At 36.7% G+C, this 20992-nt stretch overlaps 1 protein-coding gene across 1 annotated transcript in view; it reads left to right on the top strand.

The window, feature by feature from the left end:
- Nucleotides 1-20992, top strand: part of LOC127626595 (receptor expression-enhancing protein 3-like) — a 56514-nt gene that overhangs the window by 15662 nt on the left and 19860 nt on the right. Inside the window, exons 2-4 of the mRNA XM_052102497.1 lie at nucleotides 5968-6040; nucleotides 19244-19320; nucleotides 19576-19696. Coding sequence (XP_051958457.1) covers nucleotides 5968-6040; nucleotides 19244-19320; nucleotides 19576-19696 — 271 coding nt within the window. The remainder of the gene's footprint in view (nucleotides 1-5967; nucleotides 6041-19243; nucleotides 19321-19575; nucleotides 19697-20992) is intronic.

The following is a 20992-nucleotide window of genomic DNA, read 5'->3' as shown; positions in this document are numbered from 1 at the left end:
AACCCAAAAATGAAAATTCTCTCATTTACTCACCTTCATGCCATCCCAGATGTGTATGACTTACTTTCTTCAGCAGAACACAAATTAAGACTTTTAGAAGAATATCTTGGCTCTGTAGGTCCATACAATGCAAGAAAATGGGTGTCAACATTTTGAGATTAATGTTTTAAATATAAAATTATGAATATAGAAATAGGAAACAAATGAAAATATGCAGTTTAAAATATGAAACAAAATTATAAAATGTATGCTCCAGTAGGGTTGGGCGATGTCCCCTAAATTGGCAGTTGACGATGTTGACAGTAAAACATCACGATGGACGATGATATCGTCGGTGGGGCGGGGCGGGGTTATATAATTTCATATAATTTTCAAAAATTATATTTAAAATGATAATTTCGTTATTTTACTAACCCACCTAATGACTCGTCGGCGCTTTATCAGTAGGTTGCACGACACGTGAAGCATTTTTTTTTAGCTTTCACTTAAGAAGAGTTGTGCACTTTTTATTTTAATATATCTCTTTACATAAATACTATTTTCCACTTAAAAACTATAATTTCGTTATTTTACTATCCCAACTGACTCACCCGGCTTTCCAATAGGTTGCACGTAAGGGGAAAAATATTTCTTCCACTTAAGAAGAGTTGTGCACTTTTAAACACTTTTTATTTTAATATATCTCTTTACATAGATATTTTTTTCTACTGAAAAACTATAATTTCGTTATTTTACTAGCCCAACTAATTAGTAGCCTACTCATCCGGGCTTTTTAATATATTAGCTCTAAGAAAAAAAGTCGTCTTTGGGCAGCCTTCTTGCGAAGAGAGCAGCCACAGCCACGCTCACTGATGAGCAAAAGGTCGAGGCAGAAATGACCATGTACCTGCAGGAAATGGCCATTGATGGGGAAGAGGACCCGCTGACTTGGTGGAAAACGAATGACAAAAGGTTTCCGTTCATGGCAAGATTAGCACGGAAATATCTGTGCATATGTGCTACCAGTACTCCATCAGAGCGGGTCTTCAGCACAGCGGGTAGTGTAGTTACTCCAATCCGCTTATTAAAACCAGATAAAGTGAATATGTTGGTATTTCTGGCCAGAAACATCGAAATTTAAACATGGTCTATGGTGAAAGATATTAGACTTCTTTACGCATTTTTCGCCATCCGTTGCGGAGCTATTCGATTTTGCATATTATTTTTTAAACGTTCATTTGTGTAGTTCATATGACCACTTTACAATATTTCAATAACATAATTTATTTTGTAGCCTGTGCTGAAGTTAATTGTGCTGCTAATTATAAGTGAAATGTTAATGCCGAGTTTCGGTCTGAGTGTTGTTCCGTTTTCTTGTTTTATTTGTTGTTCTTCTATGTTTTAATAAATGTGTGTTATTCATATTCACCTTGTTTCTTTCATTTGATTTGACATTATGGATTTATGGCCAAGGAAATTTTTCTTTAAATGTATTAACCAGACAAAAGTTATTTGACGTTCGCTGGTCTGGGTTTATCTTAAACTGCCGCTTCAGTGTATACAAGAGCTATGTGACAATGAGCAAGATTTTCTGAGACACTACAACTACTAATAATTAATGAATAAAGGCTATTTTCTTGTAGCATACAACATAAAATATTTTAATCTAAATGTACAGTGTAAGACATGTAAAAAAAAGACGAAGCTAACAATCAATATTTGTGCAGCCTGCCTGACACGGTATTTTCACAGACTAACACGTCATGTCTCTGGCGTATACTACAGTATTTAAAATAGCATATATGCATTAGTTATCTTTTCAATTTAATTTACAGAGCAATCCCTGCAAAGTTTTTAGGTTAACTATAGAAGAGACTTGGATTAGTGAGTCACACTAGCAAGACTCGCAAAAGGGGGCGTGGCATCACGATGGTGGCTCTACATCGTGATGTTGGTCAGCCATCGTCCATCGGCACAACCCTATGCTCCAGTGTTTCCCACAGGACTTTTCAGACTGGGGTGTGGACCTCTGACCCTCTAGGGGCGGTCCAGGGTCATGCTCCCCCCCGTAAGAAAATGTTGTACATTTTAAAGTTAAATACTTCCATCTGGTTCACTTTGAGAGCATAATTAAGAGGCTAGTGTTGTGCTCTTGTAAACAGTTTTGTACTCTTAAAGCTGCAGTAAGCAACTTTGAAAGAAATTGAATTGTGAGAAACAGCACCCCCAATTCTTCCCCATATACATGATGCTCTTCACCTCCAGCCAGGGTTACTTGACAGCTGTTCACAAACGGAGCCAATGCCTGCCTTTCAATAGCTAGCTAGTGAAGCCGTAAGCAGTGTAACGTTATGCCAATTAACCTAGTAATGCTATTAACTTTAATTTACATTAATCATCATGATTGTAACTTTCTTTCTTGTTTACTTTTGCTTCTGTTGTAGCCCTGCCAACCTGTATAGCTATTATATTACACTATATTATGCAATAGAAAAATATTTCTGACTTAAATTCTTCACTTTCACACATTATTTTAAGGCTCTCTGATTAACTCACAAGCCCTTATTTCTCATGAATGAAGACTTCGAGATTCTGTTTCTTGGATGTTATCATCTCCACAGAAATAGAGCAGGGCATCTCTGTCTCACTGCCTGTTATTAACACTGCATGAATAAACTCACAATGACCAGATTTGACATTACAGATTGCGTTCACAAAATTAATACGTTTATACCTTGTTTATATTTTCACGGGAGTTTGGCGCAAGTCTCTGTAGATGGCGTGCACATCAGAGCGCTTGAGAAGTGGTTCATCTTCACATGATGTCCGCGGTTCCCTGAGATCGGAAGTCAACTGAATGAGACACAAGTGTTTTTCCTGCGTGCATGAGACATCATGCAGGGAAAGATGAGGCTGAATCCAGCTTAATCAACTGCTATTTATTTAGTGAAAGGGACTCAGTGTTTTGAAACAACACAACTCTATCATTGACTAGCGAAATTATAATGTTTACTTGTTGTCAGTGGCTAATAACAGAAATTTTTTGGTCTCATAATGCGAAATTTACTCGCATATGTGAGTGATTTACTCCCAATGTAGAGTGCCGGTTAACATTACTTGCCTCAAAAATGTGTCATCCTCAACCAAATAACATTGGATGGATCCAGGAATACTCCAGTGCAGTTATCAGTGAGCGCGTGAGTTTTCAGCAGCGGGGGAGGAGCTGACTGAACTGACTGGCGCACGAGAGAGAGAGAGCCCAAAACACAACCTTCTATTTTATGTTATTATGAGACTGAAAAGTGCAAAAATATTTTAGATGAGAAGTGTAATAATGTTTTTGGTTCATTACGAGACCGTGGCGTGGCTGATGCAGCATTTCATGTACACAGAACAAAAGTAGCATCAGAAATGTCTTTAACATTCGGGCTGAGATGAGACAGAGCAGGCACAATTTAGCGGCATTGCGTGTCTTTTTGGGTCGTTAATGTTAATGAATGAAATTGATATATCATCAACAATAACAATAATGAACTGTAAGTGGTTTACAGATTAAAACTCAATTTCAAGATGCATATTTTTCTATAATCAAAGCTTTATACAAAGTTAGATTTTTGATTGACCAACTGAGTGACCAATCAGTCATTATACTGATGATCCCTCAGTATTTGCTTCATAAGAAAGGCAAAACACAGATTTTTCAGTAATAATGTACCCAACCATGACCTAACCATTAGCTCCACTCTTCTCCACAATGGTAGACTCCAAAAAAATTAAACATGACAGAAAATCTGTCACTGGTTACACAAATACACTGGTTGCTCTGTAGATTTATGAGTGGTGTTGCCATGCTGCTGACTACTTGAGTATTTTAATATGTTGTTCCACCTGCACAGGCTGAAGAATGCACATTCAAGAATGTTTAACGGACTCGAAAGTTCTGGAAATCATTCAGTTCCTATATTTTTCCACAAAATTTCCAGTTCCAAACTTTATCTGAACACTAATTGCCCAGTGCCACTGGGAGTCTTACACAAGGAGGGGGTTCGCTATCACTGGTGGGTGTAGTATGAATTTTTCTGCAGGTTCTCCCGCAAATTTAGCCAAGTGGAACATAATAAATGGGCCGCAAATAAAGGGCTGGCACTGGGCCCATCTGCTGGTATATTGGCTAGTCTCTCGGGTCAGTCACTCAAGGGATGAAATTAAAATCTTGGAGATGTACTGAAAATAAAATTCTTGCCCAAACGGTGCCTCAACATCAAACGTTAACTTTTTCTTCCAAGAGAGCATCATCTGTCGACATTTACATTAAATCCAATTGTTCAAGGGAACAATTGGATTTAATGTAAATGTCGACAGATCATTTGCACACGTGCACTCTGATTTTTACTGTTAACATTTCTATAAACCATACATATATTAAAATTTATGGTATCTGTTGAAACCTTTTGTTGGCGGAAATTCCGGTGGATCACTAGAAATCTTTCTTTGCACATTCCCTTCCCTACCAAAAACACACCACCCTGCTGTCTGTTAGGGCTGCAACTAATGATTATTTTGATAATTGACTAATCTAACGATTATTAGAAAGATTATTCAGCTTGTACTGCAACGATTAATCATTAGGTCTTAACCGATTATTCAGCTTGTGCCCTAACTTAGAGGTTATATTAAATGTGCTTGCTTATATTAAAGAAGACCATATCATCTTTTAAAAATACCTCTAAATGACATTCACTGAATTAAAGGGAAAATTACTTTTATTAAGTTTAATTCAGTAAAGAAATTCACTGCAAAAAACCTATTGTAATCAAGTGTTTAGTCCATTTTAAATAATTTAAAATTCCTTAAAACAAGATAAATTTACTTGAGAAGCAACATATAAGATATTTAGACTTGCTTTAAGAGAATATATCTTAAATATAAGTGTATTTTGTATATAAGTGTATTTTTTCACTTGGTCATACTTCTGTGAGTGCATTAAAGACAAAATATACTTATATTCAAGATCTATTCTCTTCTCAAGTAAATGCATCTTTTTTTAAAGGATTTTTATTTATTTTAAAATATATTTATTTTTAATATTATATTCAACATTCTCAGGTACGTTATTTTGTTCTGCAGTATAGCTGCTAAAGAAAATATACGTTGTTTTAAATTAGTTTTAGATATTTATATTGGAAAACAAGCCAAAACTAAACCAAAACAAAAATGTATTTTGTTGCAGTGTACAATGGGGCGAAGACTACCCTCTCTCACCTTTCTGTTCTCTTCAGTCCATCTTTAACTAACAATTTTATTTATTTATCCCTTTTTCTCCCAATTTTAATGCCCAATTCCCACTAATTAGTAGGTCCTTGTGGTGGCACGGTTATTCGCCTCAATCCGGGTGGCAGAGGACAAGTCTCAGTTGCCTCTGCTTCTTCAGCGCATCTTATCACATAGCACTTATTTTGTATTTTTACCTTATAATTCCTTCATACTTTGTGATCTACATCAACTGAAGCTGTTTGGAGTGCATCTGGACTGTGATTTGTGTAATTCTTCCTCTCCTCAGTCAGGTGTGAGCTGCAGTGCTGCTCTCGCGTGTTATCATTAGGATTTAATGTGATCTCATGTTACATTAAATGAGATCAAACGACTATTCAACAACCTACATTTTTGTCAACCTTGTTGATAATGTCGACTAATCGTTTCAGCCCTGCTGTCTATCCACTGCAGGCCATATGGAAACAATCTGTTTTAGGACATGTTTCACATTAGATATCTCCTGTACTCTCTATCTCTCCATTCTTTTATTTCTTTTTTTGGAAAGGAAGGAAATCGTTGTTTATCTTGTAACACAATCAATGGGAGAAGTGGTTTTTAATTGAGTTAGTCATGCAGATGGGAATAATGGAAGAATGTTTAATAGTACCAAACCTATTCATCCCCCTGCTTGAGGAGAAATTGTTTATTTATTTCACCCTTTGTTTATTTGCACAGGCTGGTTTTTGGAAACCTGTACCCAGCGTACTACTCCTACAAAGCAGTGAAAACCAAAAACGTCAAGGAATATGTAAGTTAGAACAATACATCTCACCTATATACATTTTTTGGCTATTTGTCATTTAGCCGACACTTTTTTTTTTTTTTTTTTTTTTTTTTTAACACTTTTTCTTGTCAATATTGCTGTATGATTAAAATTAACGATAGGCCTATTACAGATAGAAGAAGGTCTATTACAAAATACAAAAACAAATTCAAATTGTGTGATGTGTACATGCAGCCTCATGTACACATCGCACAGATTTGAATTTGTTTTTGTATTTTTTGAATGAAAGATTTTTTGTCCTGTCTGCTTGCACTTTAATATTACATTATCGGCTGTGTTTTCATTAATATTGTATCAATTTTACCAAGAAGTGCATTTCACATGTGCAACTGCATCCACAGAGAGACACTAGTGCTCTTTACAGCTTGTGCAGAAATACAGTATGCATGTGAATGCTTGAAACGGCCAGATCTTGTCAAACAGAATGTGGGTATTGATGGTACTTTTAATAAAGGGTGGCTATTACAATTTTACGGCACCCCTAGCCAGTCGTGGCGGCACCCAGTTTGGGAACCACTGCTGTAGAGCACGCACAGACTGTATCCACAACATACTATACTGTATGTATTTATATATTACAACTTATATCTTCACAGACAATGAAGCGTGTGATCTTGAACTATATTATTTGCTATATTCTTACTGTCTTGCTGATTATGTAGAGTGAGTTGCCATTTCAGTTAGAATGCCTCCTTAGAAGGAAGCTGCCTATGTAGAGAGCTCACTAGGTTTTTGAAAGAGCCTTTATTTTCCATAGGGATCTGCAGTACACTTATTACAGGGACTGTCCACCCTGTAGTGATCTGAGGTTAAGTGCCTTTCTCAAGGGCACAATGGTGATCATGAATCAACCTTCCCAGCAATTCCTGTGGTTAGGCCTAACTTTTGGGAAAGTTGCCCAGATCTTTAAATACCATGCCACACCACTCCTTTAAAATGGATGTGAACAGTGCAGCAGATTATTGTTTCTGAGAGAGTTCGAGCATGTTTAGGGAGAGTGAGTTTGCTTGTGTGACCGGATCAGATGTTCTCTTTCCTCTTACTTCAAAGAACCCACCCTTTGAGTGCCTGTCCAACGTCCAACCTTATGAGAGAGATTACTGCAGGTGTTACGCTGAAATGCTAATTCAGGTCCATCCAGAATCTGTGTCATGTTTAGTCATCAATGTTCATAGCAACATTACAGTAAACCGGAAAACCAGGATGTCATTAAGAGAAACGTATTGAATGTGGGTTTGTTCCATTGAGATTGGACAAACTATCATGGTGTTCTACCAAAGTTTATTTGTTCTGATGAAATGTTTCAAAGATACACCCAAAGATGAACAATGAACTAAATTGTATGTACTCACCCTCCTCTCATTCCAAACCTGAATGCTGTGAAACACATAAGGAGAATTGTTGAAGAATCTTCACAAAGTTCATAGTGACCAGAGCTGTCAAGCTCCAAAAATGACCAAAAACACCATGTCCCTTTGTGTTCCAATGAAAATAACAGCATATATGGGCTGCAATGGCATCAGATGAAATTATGACTGAACTTTCTGTTTTGGATGAACTACTGATAATACTACCCATTGTTTTGGTGTTCTGTTTTGATACCACATTGTCTTTACAAACCTGTGGACTGCTTCAGCTTTTCCTTTGTTCTCACTGTAGACATGCCTTTGTCTACTTCAGACGTCCAATTTTGTGTTGTCTTAGTTGTTTTACTGGTGGTATTTTGGTACCCTGGAGTCTAACCTTAAGAGTCTGTTTGAATTACTGCTACAGTGAAATGCATTCCTCTTTTCTTCAGTGGTGTAAACCAAACCAGCGCTACATTATCCTAAACAGAACCATTTTATATGTGTCTGAATTATGTAATTCTTCATAGTGTTTCAGAATGTCTTTTAGATGCAGCAAATATTCCTGAACATGATTTAAGTTGGAAAATGTTGTTGTCTTTCTGTCTACCTTTAGTATAGATAATGTGTTCAATGGCATGATGCCTACAGGAATGTATCAGATAATGTGTTCTCCATTATTTTAAAAGGATCAGTACATTGAACTTGTGAAAAGATTTGAATTCACACTAATTGTGATGAACAGATCATTTTGGTAAACAATTGTTGTCATATATGTCTATGGGTACTAACATATGTCTATAAATAAGGATTTTCGGAGAATTTGGAATTAAGAAAACATTACGCATGCAGTGGAATCCATTAAGGATTCGTTTTTGTCAAAATAAATTATAATTCCCTCATGATCGTCTCAAGCTTGGATGACTTTCTTCCTTCTGCGGAACACAAAGATATTTTCAGTGTTTTTGTCCATAAGTCAATGGGGTCCGAAACTCCAAAAAAGTCATAAAAGCAGCATAAAGGTAATCCAAACGATTCGAGTGGTTTAATCCATGTCTTTTGAAGTAATACAATGGCTTTGGTTGAGAAACAGACCAAAATGTAAGTCCTTATTCACTATGAATCTTGAGATCTGGCCCAATTAACACAGTGCAGGCTCCTAGATGGTAATTTTTTTTAATGCTGCTTGAGGTTGTCAGGCAGTGGCACTCAATACAGATATTATTATACATCAGTAAGATGTTGCACTTTAATTTTCTAATGTTTACCATCAACATTTTGCTGACCGCTATACATTTAAAAAGTAAACAATTTTTTTTTTTACATATATGTATAAAAATTAAACCTTGTTTTTTTCCTCAAGTGCAAGGAGGTGTGTGAACAAGCTTCTGTCATGAACACACATTGGAGAGCATGGCAGAAATTATGATTTTTTTGTGAAAAAGGACTGAATCTTTGGTTACTTTCTCACCCAAAGCGATTGTGTTACTTTAGAGGACATGGATTAAACCACTTGAATCGTATGGATTACCTTTACGATGCCTTTATGGAGCTTAAAATTGTTGCACCCTGTTGACTTGCATTGTATTGACAAAAACTGCTGAGATGTTCTCCAAACTAATTTTCTAAAGAAAGTTAGTTATATGAGCTTCGGACAACATGAGAGTAAGTAAATTATGAGAGAATTGTCATTTTTGGGTGAATTATTAATTTAGGGGTGTGAATCATTCTCTTTCAAATCAAGTTATAATTGATTTTTGTAAATTCAGCTTGAATCAATACCCTTAACAATTCAGGTCGCTAACTTTTTAAAATCCATTTATAGAATTCTTAAAAGAATTAATGTATTTTAAAAGGAAACGCATTGCGAACATTTCCTGAACATAAAGGAATCTTGCAATAGTACAAAGATCATTGTCTTAAAATCTGCACTGAAGTAACCAGAGATGGAAGTGTTATTTTAAAAATGTATTCCAGTACAAATGACTAATTACTTAATAAAAATGTAATCTGTATTCAAATCCATATAATATCATTCATGTAAAAGTAATGTGATCTGCTCAGCCTTCTTTCAGTTTTTTTTTATTATTTTTATTAAATATTCTTTCACTTTTGGATCACAAAAAAATAAGAAAGCTCAACTGACCACAAAAGCAGTTTTTTAAACTCCCCAAACATATCATCACTGTTGCTGTGTTTGCCTTTGTGTGCAGACAGGTCATTGAGAAACCTCCTTTACAATCATTTCCAAAATAGAAGTGAACAAATTATGCTTTGTGCTGTACTTCCTTTTTATAGGGCCTGTTCACTGGAGTTGCTGGTTTATGTTCGACTTAAAATAAAGTTTAAAGGCAGCTTGACAAGGCCTATGTTTATTAGCATATACTAGCTCCTCTCAGAAACCACATTGTGGTTTGTCTGCTCGGAACAAATCTCTACAATGTCTACAACTCCTGTTTGTTAGATAAACATAGAGTAGGCCAGCTCATATGTCTTATCGCCCAGTTTAAATTTGGAACAAAGAAACGTCTCCACAGTACACTAAACACATTGAGCAGGAAAGGAATATGTCCATTCACAATCAAGAAACTTCAAAGGGTTTTTTCCTTTTGGAAAAACAGGCTACGCAACTCCTTTTCCACAGGCAGCATTGAACAGAAAGGCATGCTTGTCTTGGGCTCCAGCCCATTCCTGAGTCGCCTTCAAGATAGAGCAAAGCGGTTGCAATTCTGCTTACATATTTACATACTTTTCTAAATAAACCCAGGTAATTGCAGAATGAATAGGATTGTCTGGAGGATTATGCGAGGAATGCTTCCAGAACTGATTAGATTTTTTTGGTCCCACCTTATATTAGGTGTCCTTAACTACTACTATGTATGTGTTTAAAAAAATTACCATTTGGTACAATGTTCTTATTGGGTACATTCTTGAGATTCATATTTGTTCTTTCCCCTTGATTGAAGTATGGGAATTGAGTGTCAAAATCAATTTTAGCCTTGGACACATCAGGGTTTTTTTGTCCAGTTAAATATGTGACACCAGCACTTTCTTTGGTAGCATCCATGCTATATTATAATATTGCATATTTTGTGCATTGAAATGAACATTTGACTGTAAAGCATTGATTTTGAGATTAGGATGCAGATGTAAATTATAATATTAACAACAGTAATATCTGTTACCTAACACCTAATTTTTATCAATTTAAATATACTTGGTCTGACATTGTGACAAGTTCTCCTTTCTTTCATCAGGCTCCTACTGATTAAACAGTCATCTCTTGGAATTTCTGAAGGCAAACAAAACAACTTACATTTTCCTACAATCAGAGAGCATTACAAGTGTATAGATTTTACACAGAATGAAAACTGATACCTTGGTTCATAATAATTTTGAAATGTAGTTGTTCCATAATATCCATGGTTTTAAAGATGATGTTTGTAATAATACCATGGTACCCATTGGTAAAACCATGCATGGCACCTCACCAACAGGTTTCGTAACTATGGTTTCTATTTAAAGAACTATGGGATTTATTTTGTAATGAAAAAAAAGCAGTCTAAATGAATTTAGAATAGCCAAAACTGCTATAGTTAATACAGTTAGTGTTACTAGAGTAAACCCATGCTTAACTTTTGTAAGCGTTGTGATCTGAGAATTGAAAAGCCTTCTAATTTATGTTTTCTCATTTTTTCTTTGTCAGTGCCATTCAGAATGTGGGGAATGATTGTTTTGAACTACAACCCCAATTCTGAAAAAGTTGGGACAGTATGAAAAAATGCTAATCAAAACAAAAAGGAGTGATTTGTAAATAATATTCCCCATTTGCTATATAGAAAGCACTACAACTACACATTATATAATGTTTTATCTTGTGAATTTCATTGTTTTTTTTTTTTTAATGTACAGTAATTTCAAATCAGGTGATGCAAAGTAGGGTTGGGCGATGTCCCCTAAATTGGCAGTTGACGATGTTGACAGTAAAACATCATGATGGACGATGATATCGTCGGTGGGGTGGGGCGGGGGGGGCATCTAATTTTCAAAAATTATATTTAAAATGATAATTTAGTTATTTTACTAACCCACCTAATGACTCGTCGGCGCTTTATCAGTAGGTTGCACGACACGTGAAGCATTTTTTTTTTTTTTAGCTTTCACTTAAGAAGAGTTGTGCACTTTTTATTTTAATATATCTCTTTACATAAATACTATTTTCCACTTAAAAACTATAATTTCGTTATTTTACTCACTGATGAGCAAAAGGTCGAGGCAGAAATGACCATGTACCTGCAGGAAATGGCCATTGATGGGGAAGAGGACCCGCTGACTTGGTGGAAAAGCGAACGACAAAAGGTTTCCGTTTATGGCAAGATTAGCACGGAAATATCTGTGCATATGTGCTACCAGTACTCCATCAGAGCTGGTCTTCAGCACAGCGGGTAGTGTAGTTACTCCAATCCGCAGCTTATTAAAACCAGATAAAGTGAATATGTTGGTATTTCTGGCCAGAAACATCGAAATTTAAACATGGTCTATGGTGAAAGATATTAGACTTCTTTACGCATTTTTCGCCATCCGTTGCGGAGCTATTCGATTTTGCATATTATTTTTTAAACGTTCATTTGTGTAGTTCATATGACCACTTTACAATATTTCAACAACATAATTTATTTTGTAGCCTGTGCTGAAGTTAATTGTGCTGCTAATTATAAGTGAAATGTTAATGCCGAGTTTCGGTCTGAGTGTTGTTCCCGTTTTCTTTGTTCCCGTTTCATTTGTTGTTCTTCTATGTTTTAATAAATGTGTGTTATTCATATTCACCTTGTTTCTTTCATTTGATTTGACATTATGGATTTATGGCCAAGGAAATTTTTCTTTAAATGTATTAACCAGACAAAAGTTATTTGACGTTCACTGGTCTGGGTTTATCTTAAACTGCCGCTTCAGTGTATACAAGAGCTATGTGACAATGAGCAAGATTTTCTGAGACACTACAACTACTAATAATTAATTAATAAAGGCTATTTTCTTGTAGCCTACAACATAAAATATTTTAATCTAAATGTACAGTGTAAGACATGTAAAAAAAAGACAAGAAGCTAACAATGTCAAGATCAATATTTGTGTAGCCTAACACGTCACGTCTCTGGCATAAACTACAGTATTTAAAATAGCATATATACATTAGTTATCTTCTCAATTTAATTTACAGAGCAATCCCTGCAAAGTTTTTAGGTTAACTATAGAAGAGACTTGGATTAGTGAGTCACACTAGCAAGACTCGCAAAAGGGGGCGTGGCATCACGATGGTGGCTCTACATCGTGATGTTGGTCAGCCATCACGATGGACGATGATATCGTCCATCGGCACAACCCTAATGCAATTGCTCCAAAAAAGTTGGCACAGTCGAGTGTTTACTACTATGAAACATCACTATTTCTTCTAATAACACTTATTAAGCATTTAGGCACTGAAGGCACTAGTTTAAGTTTAAAAAGTGGAATTTTCCCCCCTTTGTCCATTATGCAGGTCTTCAGCTGTACAATTGTACGGGGCCTTCGTTGCCATATTGTGTGCTTCATAATGCACCACACATTCTCAATTGGAGACAGGTTAGGACTGCAGGCTGGCAAATATTGCACCCACACTCTGCTTATTTGGCCAGTATGTGGTTTGAAGTTGTCCTGCTGAAAATTCAGAGAAGTCCCTGGAAAAGACGGTGCTGGATGGCAGTATATGTTGCTCCAAAATTTCTAAATATCTCCCTGCATTAATAGTGCCCTCACAGATGTACGATTTACCCATGCCATGGGCACTGACACACACCTGGCCCATACAGACACTGGCATTTGGACCTAATAAAAACTTGGATGGTACTTTTCCTCTTTGGCCCGGAGAATACAATGGCTGTGTTTTTCAAAAACTGTATGAAATGTGGTCACATTGGACCACAACACACGGTTCCACTGTTCTAATCTCCATCTTAGATGAGAACGAGCTAGGAGAATTCGGCAGTGCTTCTGCTTTGCATAGTAAAGTCTTAAGTTGCATCTGTGGAAGCAGTGGTGAATGGTGTTGACCAACAAAGGTTTACTAAAGTTATCCCAAGCCAATGTTCATGATACCATTACAGATGAATGATGTTTTTTTAGACAGTGCTGTCTGAGGGATCAGAGATCACGCACATTCAGAAGTTTTTGGAGTTTGTTGCAATCATCTGATTTGAATGGACTGTACATAAAAAAAATAATGAAATTCTCAAGGTAAAACATTATGTAATGTTTAGTTGTAGTGCTTTCAATGTGGCAAAGGATTCATATAATTTACAAATCACTCCTTTTTGTTTTTGTTAGCATTTTTCCAGTAGTAAAGTTTGTCTCTCTGGATTTACAAAGAAAAATTGCCATACACAGAACAACACTTGAGTTTGTCTCCCGTAGATGCATTGAATGTGCAATGATGTGATGAATATTAGCATTTGTCTGCTGCTGCACCCACGGATGTGTTGCAAGAGATGTGAAGAATGTGATCTGCTCACTGAAGGTGATGTATTTGGACACACTCATGAAGGAGAAATGCATTATACCATAATAATTGCGATCGTGAGCCTGCAAAGATGCAAATTAGCCTGTTGAGTCCAGTCTGCAAATAAACGCATCTGCCGTGTGCTTGCGTACCTCATTCCATTTTGCTGTGTTGATAATTGGTCTGGGTAGCATCTAACGCTGTTTTTAATGATCTGCGTGTTGCATGAAATAACGCAACTGCTCTGCGCTTGCACTGCTCTGTCCATTGAGCAGTGTTGATAAATGGTCATGGTAGCACTTTTCATTCCCTTTTGAAGTGAGCAAAATGCACTCCAAAACATATGGTTAAGTTGACAGGGTCAGGTTAATATTAATGAGGAAAGCGCTAACTAATTGGTGAGTGAAACGTTGGCATCCACTGCATCCTTTGTTTTAGAAGTTAGCTCACAGGCCACATGGGACCTGCTCAAGTGAGTTTGAGCAGGTGTGTTATGCGGTGACGTCACGGAGTATGTGCGTGAATTTGTGTGTGTATGTGGTGGGGTCTCTTTCGCAGTGTAGAAAGTGCACAGCTGACTGGGGCTGGCAAGCATTGTTACATCAAGAATATAAAATGAGCCTTGTGAATTTAACAGCTTCGCTCATAATTCAGCAGCGGCGGTGTGCATATAAGGGAAACACTGCAAATGCTTTACTTATGGTTGTCTCTGAACATATAGATGGATATGGTTTCCTGTATCTCAACTGGTAGAGCATGACGCTTTCAACGTCAAAATCATGGGTTCGATTATCAGGGAACACACAAACTGATAAATCTTGAATGCACTGTAATTTGCTTTTGATAAAAGAGTCTGCCAAATGTAAAAATGCAAAATGTGAATTTTAACATTGAAACAACTCACACATCAGCTTTATTTTGTATTCAAATGTAAGTACACAGTAATTAAAGTAACCAAACATAAAGTGGGTCTGCTTTCTTTTATTGATGCAGTCAGAAATGAAAGAGGTCAGGCTTTTAAATCATACACCCCATAAATGCTTCGTGAACGGCTTCGAAAGTGGTTCATCTGTGGATTTCGTTTGACAGTTCTTCACAGAGTGGCAGCTTTCCTGTGGCTGATGCAATGCATTGATCTCTCTCGGACCACTAGAGGTTCATGGGGAGGACACCAATTAAATCTGATGCCTCCTGTCAGGCTGGTAATGCTGCCTCTGCATGGATTCATTTGACTTTGTTCAGTGAGGCTCAAAATATCACCTAATACCTTCAAGAGCTGCGGCTCAAGGCTGTGGATCACATGACTGTCTGCACAGACGTTTGAAATTGAAATGCTAAGAAGCTCTCTGAAAGCTATCTGTGCTTCGGAAAGGAGGAGAGCTGGAGAGGTAGAGCATACAAACAGCTTTTGCTGCAGACGAAGAGAGCTGGGATGGAAATTAATGTCACAGTCATAATGATTTTTTTGTTACACTCTGCTGTGTTTGCGTCTCCTCCTAGGAAATGAGGTGTGCTTGGATTTATGTTAGCGAGCCACTTTATGGATGGATTAGGCATTCTCTTTAATGAAATGAGAAAAATTTATGGATTTTATTTAAGCAATAAGGCATGAAAGGCAGTGCTATATTGTGAATGTAGTCACGGCTGAAGGGCATTGTTAGGCACGACGTAATGCGAGAAGTTTCTTTTGCCACGATCGTGCTGATATTCACCTGCTTGCACGTGTAAATGGCCAGTTACGTTTTGATTTGCTATTACTTGCCATTGTGTTACCACAATAATAGACTGTTTTTTTTTTCTACACATTTTCATTTAAACAATAAATTTGTGCAAATCCTATTTCTTCTTGTGGTGCAATCATATATATTCCTCTGAAGTGTGTTTTATAGTAGCCTGGATCTGACTCAGGAAATGTTGCGCAACGGTCAGTTTGACCACTCCAAGCAGGTGATCTGGACTGAATAAACTGGAAGCGGTTAAGAGATTGCTGCACTAACAGCAATAGAACAACTTAGAAGCGCTTCACATTTTAACGATGACATTTACTTATAACTTCACATTATAATTACATGTCATACTCGCTGTGCACTGTATGCACTGAATGTGAATTAGTTTAATTCTGCAATTTTGTGAGAAAATTTGAGTGTGAATGCGCACATTCTGTCTGTGGTTTCTGGACTACTGTGTGCGCTGTTGTTATTTTCTTCTTTCTAATGTATTACAATTTGAGAATTCTAAACAGAAACCAGTAGAAACCGCTATCTACCATCTAAAAACACACCACACCACACCAAATCTTATTTTTTTTTTATAGAGTTTTTTATTATTATTTTTAAGTTTATAAGTTTGTGAAGGTTTGAGTAAATATAATGCTTAATTAATTTGCATTTAATTAATGTTATGTTATTACATTGTGATATCTGCATTATATCACCCTATCAGCCACCCTGTTCTCTGGATATCGGTCGGCCTCTAGATCTGGTCCATTTTCTAACTGCAGGGTCTGAAATGAACTTTTTAGCATACAAGTCAAGGTGGCTGGATGATTAAAAAAATTACCATCCAGTCAGATGTCTTGCGGGCCTATTTGTTTTATTGTTGTATTGCGTTTAATGTGGATTGTACAGACATGAGAATAAATACTGTATGAGTATTTCAAATTGAGCTGCTTTTTAAAGAATTTTACCATTTAATTATTTATGAAATATTTAAATGCCTGTAACTCAATTTAGAAAGGCTTTTTTTTTTTCTTCTTCCAGATCATTCACTTATTACAACAAAACTAGAGTCGGGTTACTCGAGTTCAGTCTTGATTCCAAGTCACAAGTCCAATTTTAATGGTCTTGGACTTGTCACGGACTCGGATGCATTTTTACTCTTACTTGACTTGGACTCGTAATAATAATAACTGGTTATATTGACTAATGCAGCGGTCCCTTTCATTGGTGTATGTTTGAGTGGATCAAGTAACAAGTAATTTAAATGTCAACAGAATGTAATAATAATTTAAAATATTTATGTTAAGTTTATGGTTACAATTTTAGTTCAGATTCTTGAACAGATTAATTTGGACTCGGCCCCTTTTGGACTCTGATTCAGTTGTTTAAAGACTCTGACTTGAGCGGCCTGGGTAGCTTAGCGAGTATTGATGCTGACTACCAGTCTCGATTTCGAATCCAGTGCATACTTAGTGACTCCAGCCAGGTCTCCTAAGCAACAAATTGTCCTGGTTGCTAGGCAGGGTAGAGTCACACGAGGAAATCTCCTCGTGGTCACTATAATGTGGTTCTCGCTCTTGGTTGGGCGCGTGGTGAGAATAGCGTGAAGCCTCAACACGCGTTATGTCTCCATGGTAACGCGTTCAACAAGCCACGTGATAAGATGTGCAAATTGATGGTCTCAGATGTGGAGGCAACTGAGGACCTAGATCTCATTGGGAATTGGGCATTCCAAATTTGGGAGAAAAAAAGACTCCGACTCGACTAAGGTAGACTCATACCCAACACTAAACAAATCTAAATGTTAAGTACATATAACATAGTAACATATTTTCTGTAAAACAGAAGATTGTTTCATCATCTTAAATGTCCTGCGACTTATAGTCCGAAGTGACTTATAGACATAATTGATACCTAACTGATATCGGCTGATCATGCCTGCTACAAGCAGACTCTGTTAGTGCAACTTATATACAGATGCGACTTATCTGTGTTTATTTTCTCTCAACAACGTGATTTTGACTTATAGTCAGGTGCGATTATTTTTCCGGAAAATATGGTAACAGTTCTTGGGTTATTTCGAGTGGGTCAATTAATTAAGTCAGATTTATCCAGTCAGCTTCAACTGATTCATAAGTCTTGTTATTTCACTAACAAGAGCCAGCTCATAAGAGTAATTCATTCGAAAATTGCACGATACTGCGCTGTAGTTGTTGATTCTCTAAATCAACTGGCTTTGTTAGGGAATCTAACTACACTGGTCACGCTTTATGTCTCGCGACTCAGTGCTCACGATGCACGTTCAGGAACAGTTAATGGAACCAAACGTCATGTAAATTACTCTGTTCCAGTAATATAATGCTATTATAACAGGAGAATTTGTTATGGGGTGATGGGTAATTAAAACTTTCAACATCCACTCGTAATCTGAGAGTGGTCTTCCCTTCTTCATGATGGCATGAATGGTTCTGATCATTTCCGCCTTGTTTAAAACAAATACTGCCACCAGGCTATCAATGAGCAGCAGGAAAATAACTAAAGGTGTCCCGATCGATCAGTCACCAATCGGTATCAACTGATCTTCACATCCTATGACTCGATCAGTGATCGTAATTTGGCTGATCAAATACACCGATCGTTCATGTTGCAAAAGATGCGTAGCTTCTTGAAGACTTGAGCAGCACTGTCATGGCATCATGGAGTGTGGGTAATACTGGCATAGGGTTTTAAGACAATAAACTTGATTCAGCAGTTAAGAACAGTGCAGTGGGAGAGGTTTGGTGAATATGAAAAGTTGGTGTTTCACATGCACAAAGCAACAGGAAAAATGTGCATGCTGAGGAACTGTATTTATTATGGTTCATGGCGGCAGCTTTTCAGTCACTGCTGGTCATGGATATCTCAGTAATAATGCAAGTTACTTGAGGTGGTGTAATTCAAACATCTTCATTAAATATCTCTGTAGAGAGTAAAATTCAGTTATTAGTGACTGTGTGCATAAAGATAACATATAGCCAGTTATGACAGAGATCCTGATAAAAGGTTAAATGATTGTATCGGCCAATCAGGTGACAAAAAGATGGGTGATCGGTGCATCCCTATGACAGATGTTAATAGAAAGGAAAACTGTGAAATACACTGGCTAAATAGAAAATTTGCCCGCAAGTGGCGCTTGCCGGGTGTTAATTTTGGACCCTGGCTTCTGGTAGTCCAATTCCCAAACAAATTATTATGAACTGGCTCTTTTTAGTGAATCAAAAAAACTTGTCAGTTAGGAACTGGAACCGTTAAGAGGAATTGGAACCAGGATTGTTGAATTCCTTATGATTTCCATCCCTATTGATACTTATAAAAAAATTTTGCTTTTCATAATGTACTTATTTGTTATAGATATTGCCCAAACTTTTTATATATCCTAACACACATAAGCCTAACTAAAGAGTGTCTTGAGTTAATCCTTATTTTATTTATGTGTTTATGAATGTGTTTCATGAATCCTTCATTAATTAGAAATGTTATAATTAATACATATTAATTACATATGAACATATTATGCTTTTTTTTTTTTTAGGTGAGATGGATGATGTACTGGATTGTATTCGCCCTGTACACAGTGGTGGAGACCATCACAGATCTAACCTTAGCCTGGTGAGACTGACAGTCATTTACCTGATTACACATGATTCATGTCAGGCTAAACAAGCAACCGTTTCATTTAAGATCTTGTTTTTGTCACCCGAAACCAAGGAATGCAAGGAAGTAATCAGGGTTTAATGAAACTTGTTGCGGTTTTAATTTGGATTTTCTCAAATTAATTTGTTGGAATACAGCCTTAATGAGTGTAATTATCTCAGCTGATTAATCAGATGTAACATGTCTCTCACTCTATCCTCTGATCTGAAGGTTTCCTCTGTATTATGAGATCAAGATTGCATTTGTGATCTGGCTTCTGTCTCCCTACACAAGAGGAGCTAGTGTCATCTACAGAAAAGCCCTGCATCCTCTGCTGTGCTCCAAAGAAAGGGTAACTCCACTGATCACATTTATCATCCTGTAGTACAGTTGTTCTCTGGTATCTCGTTTTGCTTTGTGACATAACATTTACATTGGACATCAAGTGGAGACACAACGCAGTAAACTAAAATGTGCTTAAAGACCCCAAGAAATGGCTGAACAAGTGCCATTTCCTTTCCTATGTTGTCATATTTCCTATTTAAACGGGACAAAAATAGCCAATAAGCTTAAAATAGCCAATATGCTTTAGTTAACATCACAGCTACTTGCTATTGCTAGTCAATGACAGTCAAGTCAATTTTATTTGTATAGCGCCTTTCACAACACACACCGTTTCAAAGCAGCTTTACAGAAGATCAGCATTAACAGACGATAAAACTTTAATGTCTATAAAGTCGATGAATCATCATTGTGCAATTTAGAGAAAATACGATTCTTAATTGGGTTTAAAAATAATTAAATAATTGTAATAATAACCCCAGTGAGCAAGCTGTAGGCGACTGTGGCAAGGAACACAAAACTCCATAAGATGTAGATTAATGGAGAAAAATAACCTTGGGAGAAACCAGACTCACTGTGGGGGCCAGTTCCCCTCTGGCTAACATCATGAATGTATTGTAAATATTACTTATGACAGGTGGTAAAAAGGGGAGGGACATTTTAAAATATAATTTGGTCAACTTTTGGACCTCAAAACTTACAGACTTGAACTAAAATCCATACAAACCAAAAATTATTTCATGGGGTCTTTAAAATCAAACATTGACATGAATTAATATTGACAAATTGCCCCAACAATATCCAAAATTAGGAACAAACACTGGGCCATATCTTGAATTAGTATTATAGGAAGATTCCAGGTTTAAAACAACTTAAGCTCAATCAAAAACTTTTGTTGCATAATGCAACTTTTTAGTCACTCATTTAGTAAAAAAAAGGCACTTACAATGTAAGTGAATGGAGCCAGTCCATAAATGTTCAAATACACACATGTATGGCCACAAGATGTAAACAATGTGCATGTTAACATAATTGTGTGTGTCAACATAATTTGTTTGAATAAAATCACTTACTAAACTTATCTGTGTGAAACAGTGTGCATTTTAGCCTTTAGAGACCGGCCCCATTCTCTTCCATTGTAAGTACCTTACTGTAACCACAATGTTTAATTTTGATGCCACAATCATAAGATAGGGGAAGCGATAAGCTTATTTATTTGCCATAACATAAAAGACCTTCAACCCATCTGTTGAGAACCACTGCTCTATTTACAATTTCCAATGATTATGTGCTTCCAAGAACAGAA

This window comes from Xyrauchen texanus, chromosome 33, assembly GCF_025860055.1.
Source record: "Xyrauchen texanus isolate HMW12.3.18 chromosome 33, RBS_HiC_50CHRs, whole genome shotgun sequence".
In the NCBI taxonomy this organism is placed as follows: domain Eukaryota; kingdom Metazoa; phylum Chordata; class Actinopteri; order Cypriniformes; family Catostomidae; genus Xyrauchen; species Xyrauchen texanus.
This window is presented reverse-complemented; position numbering and strand designations above follow the sequence as displayed.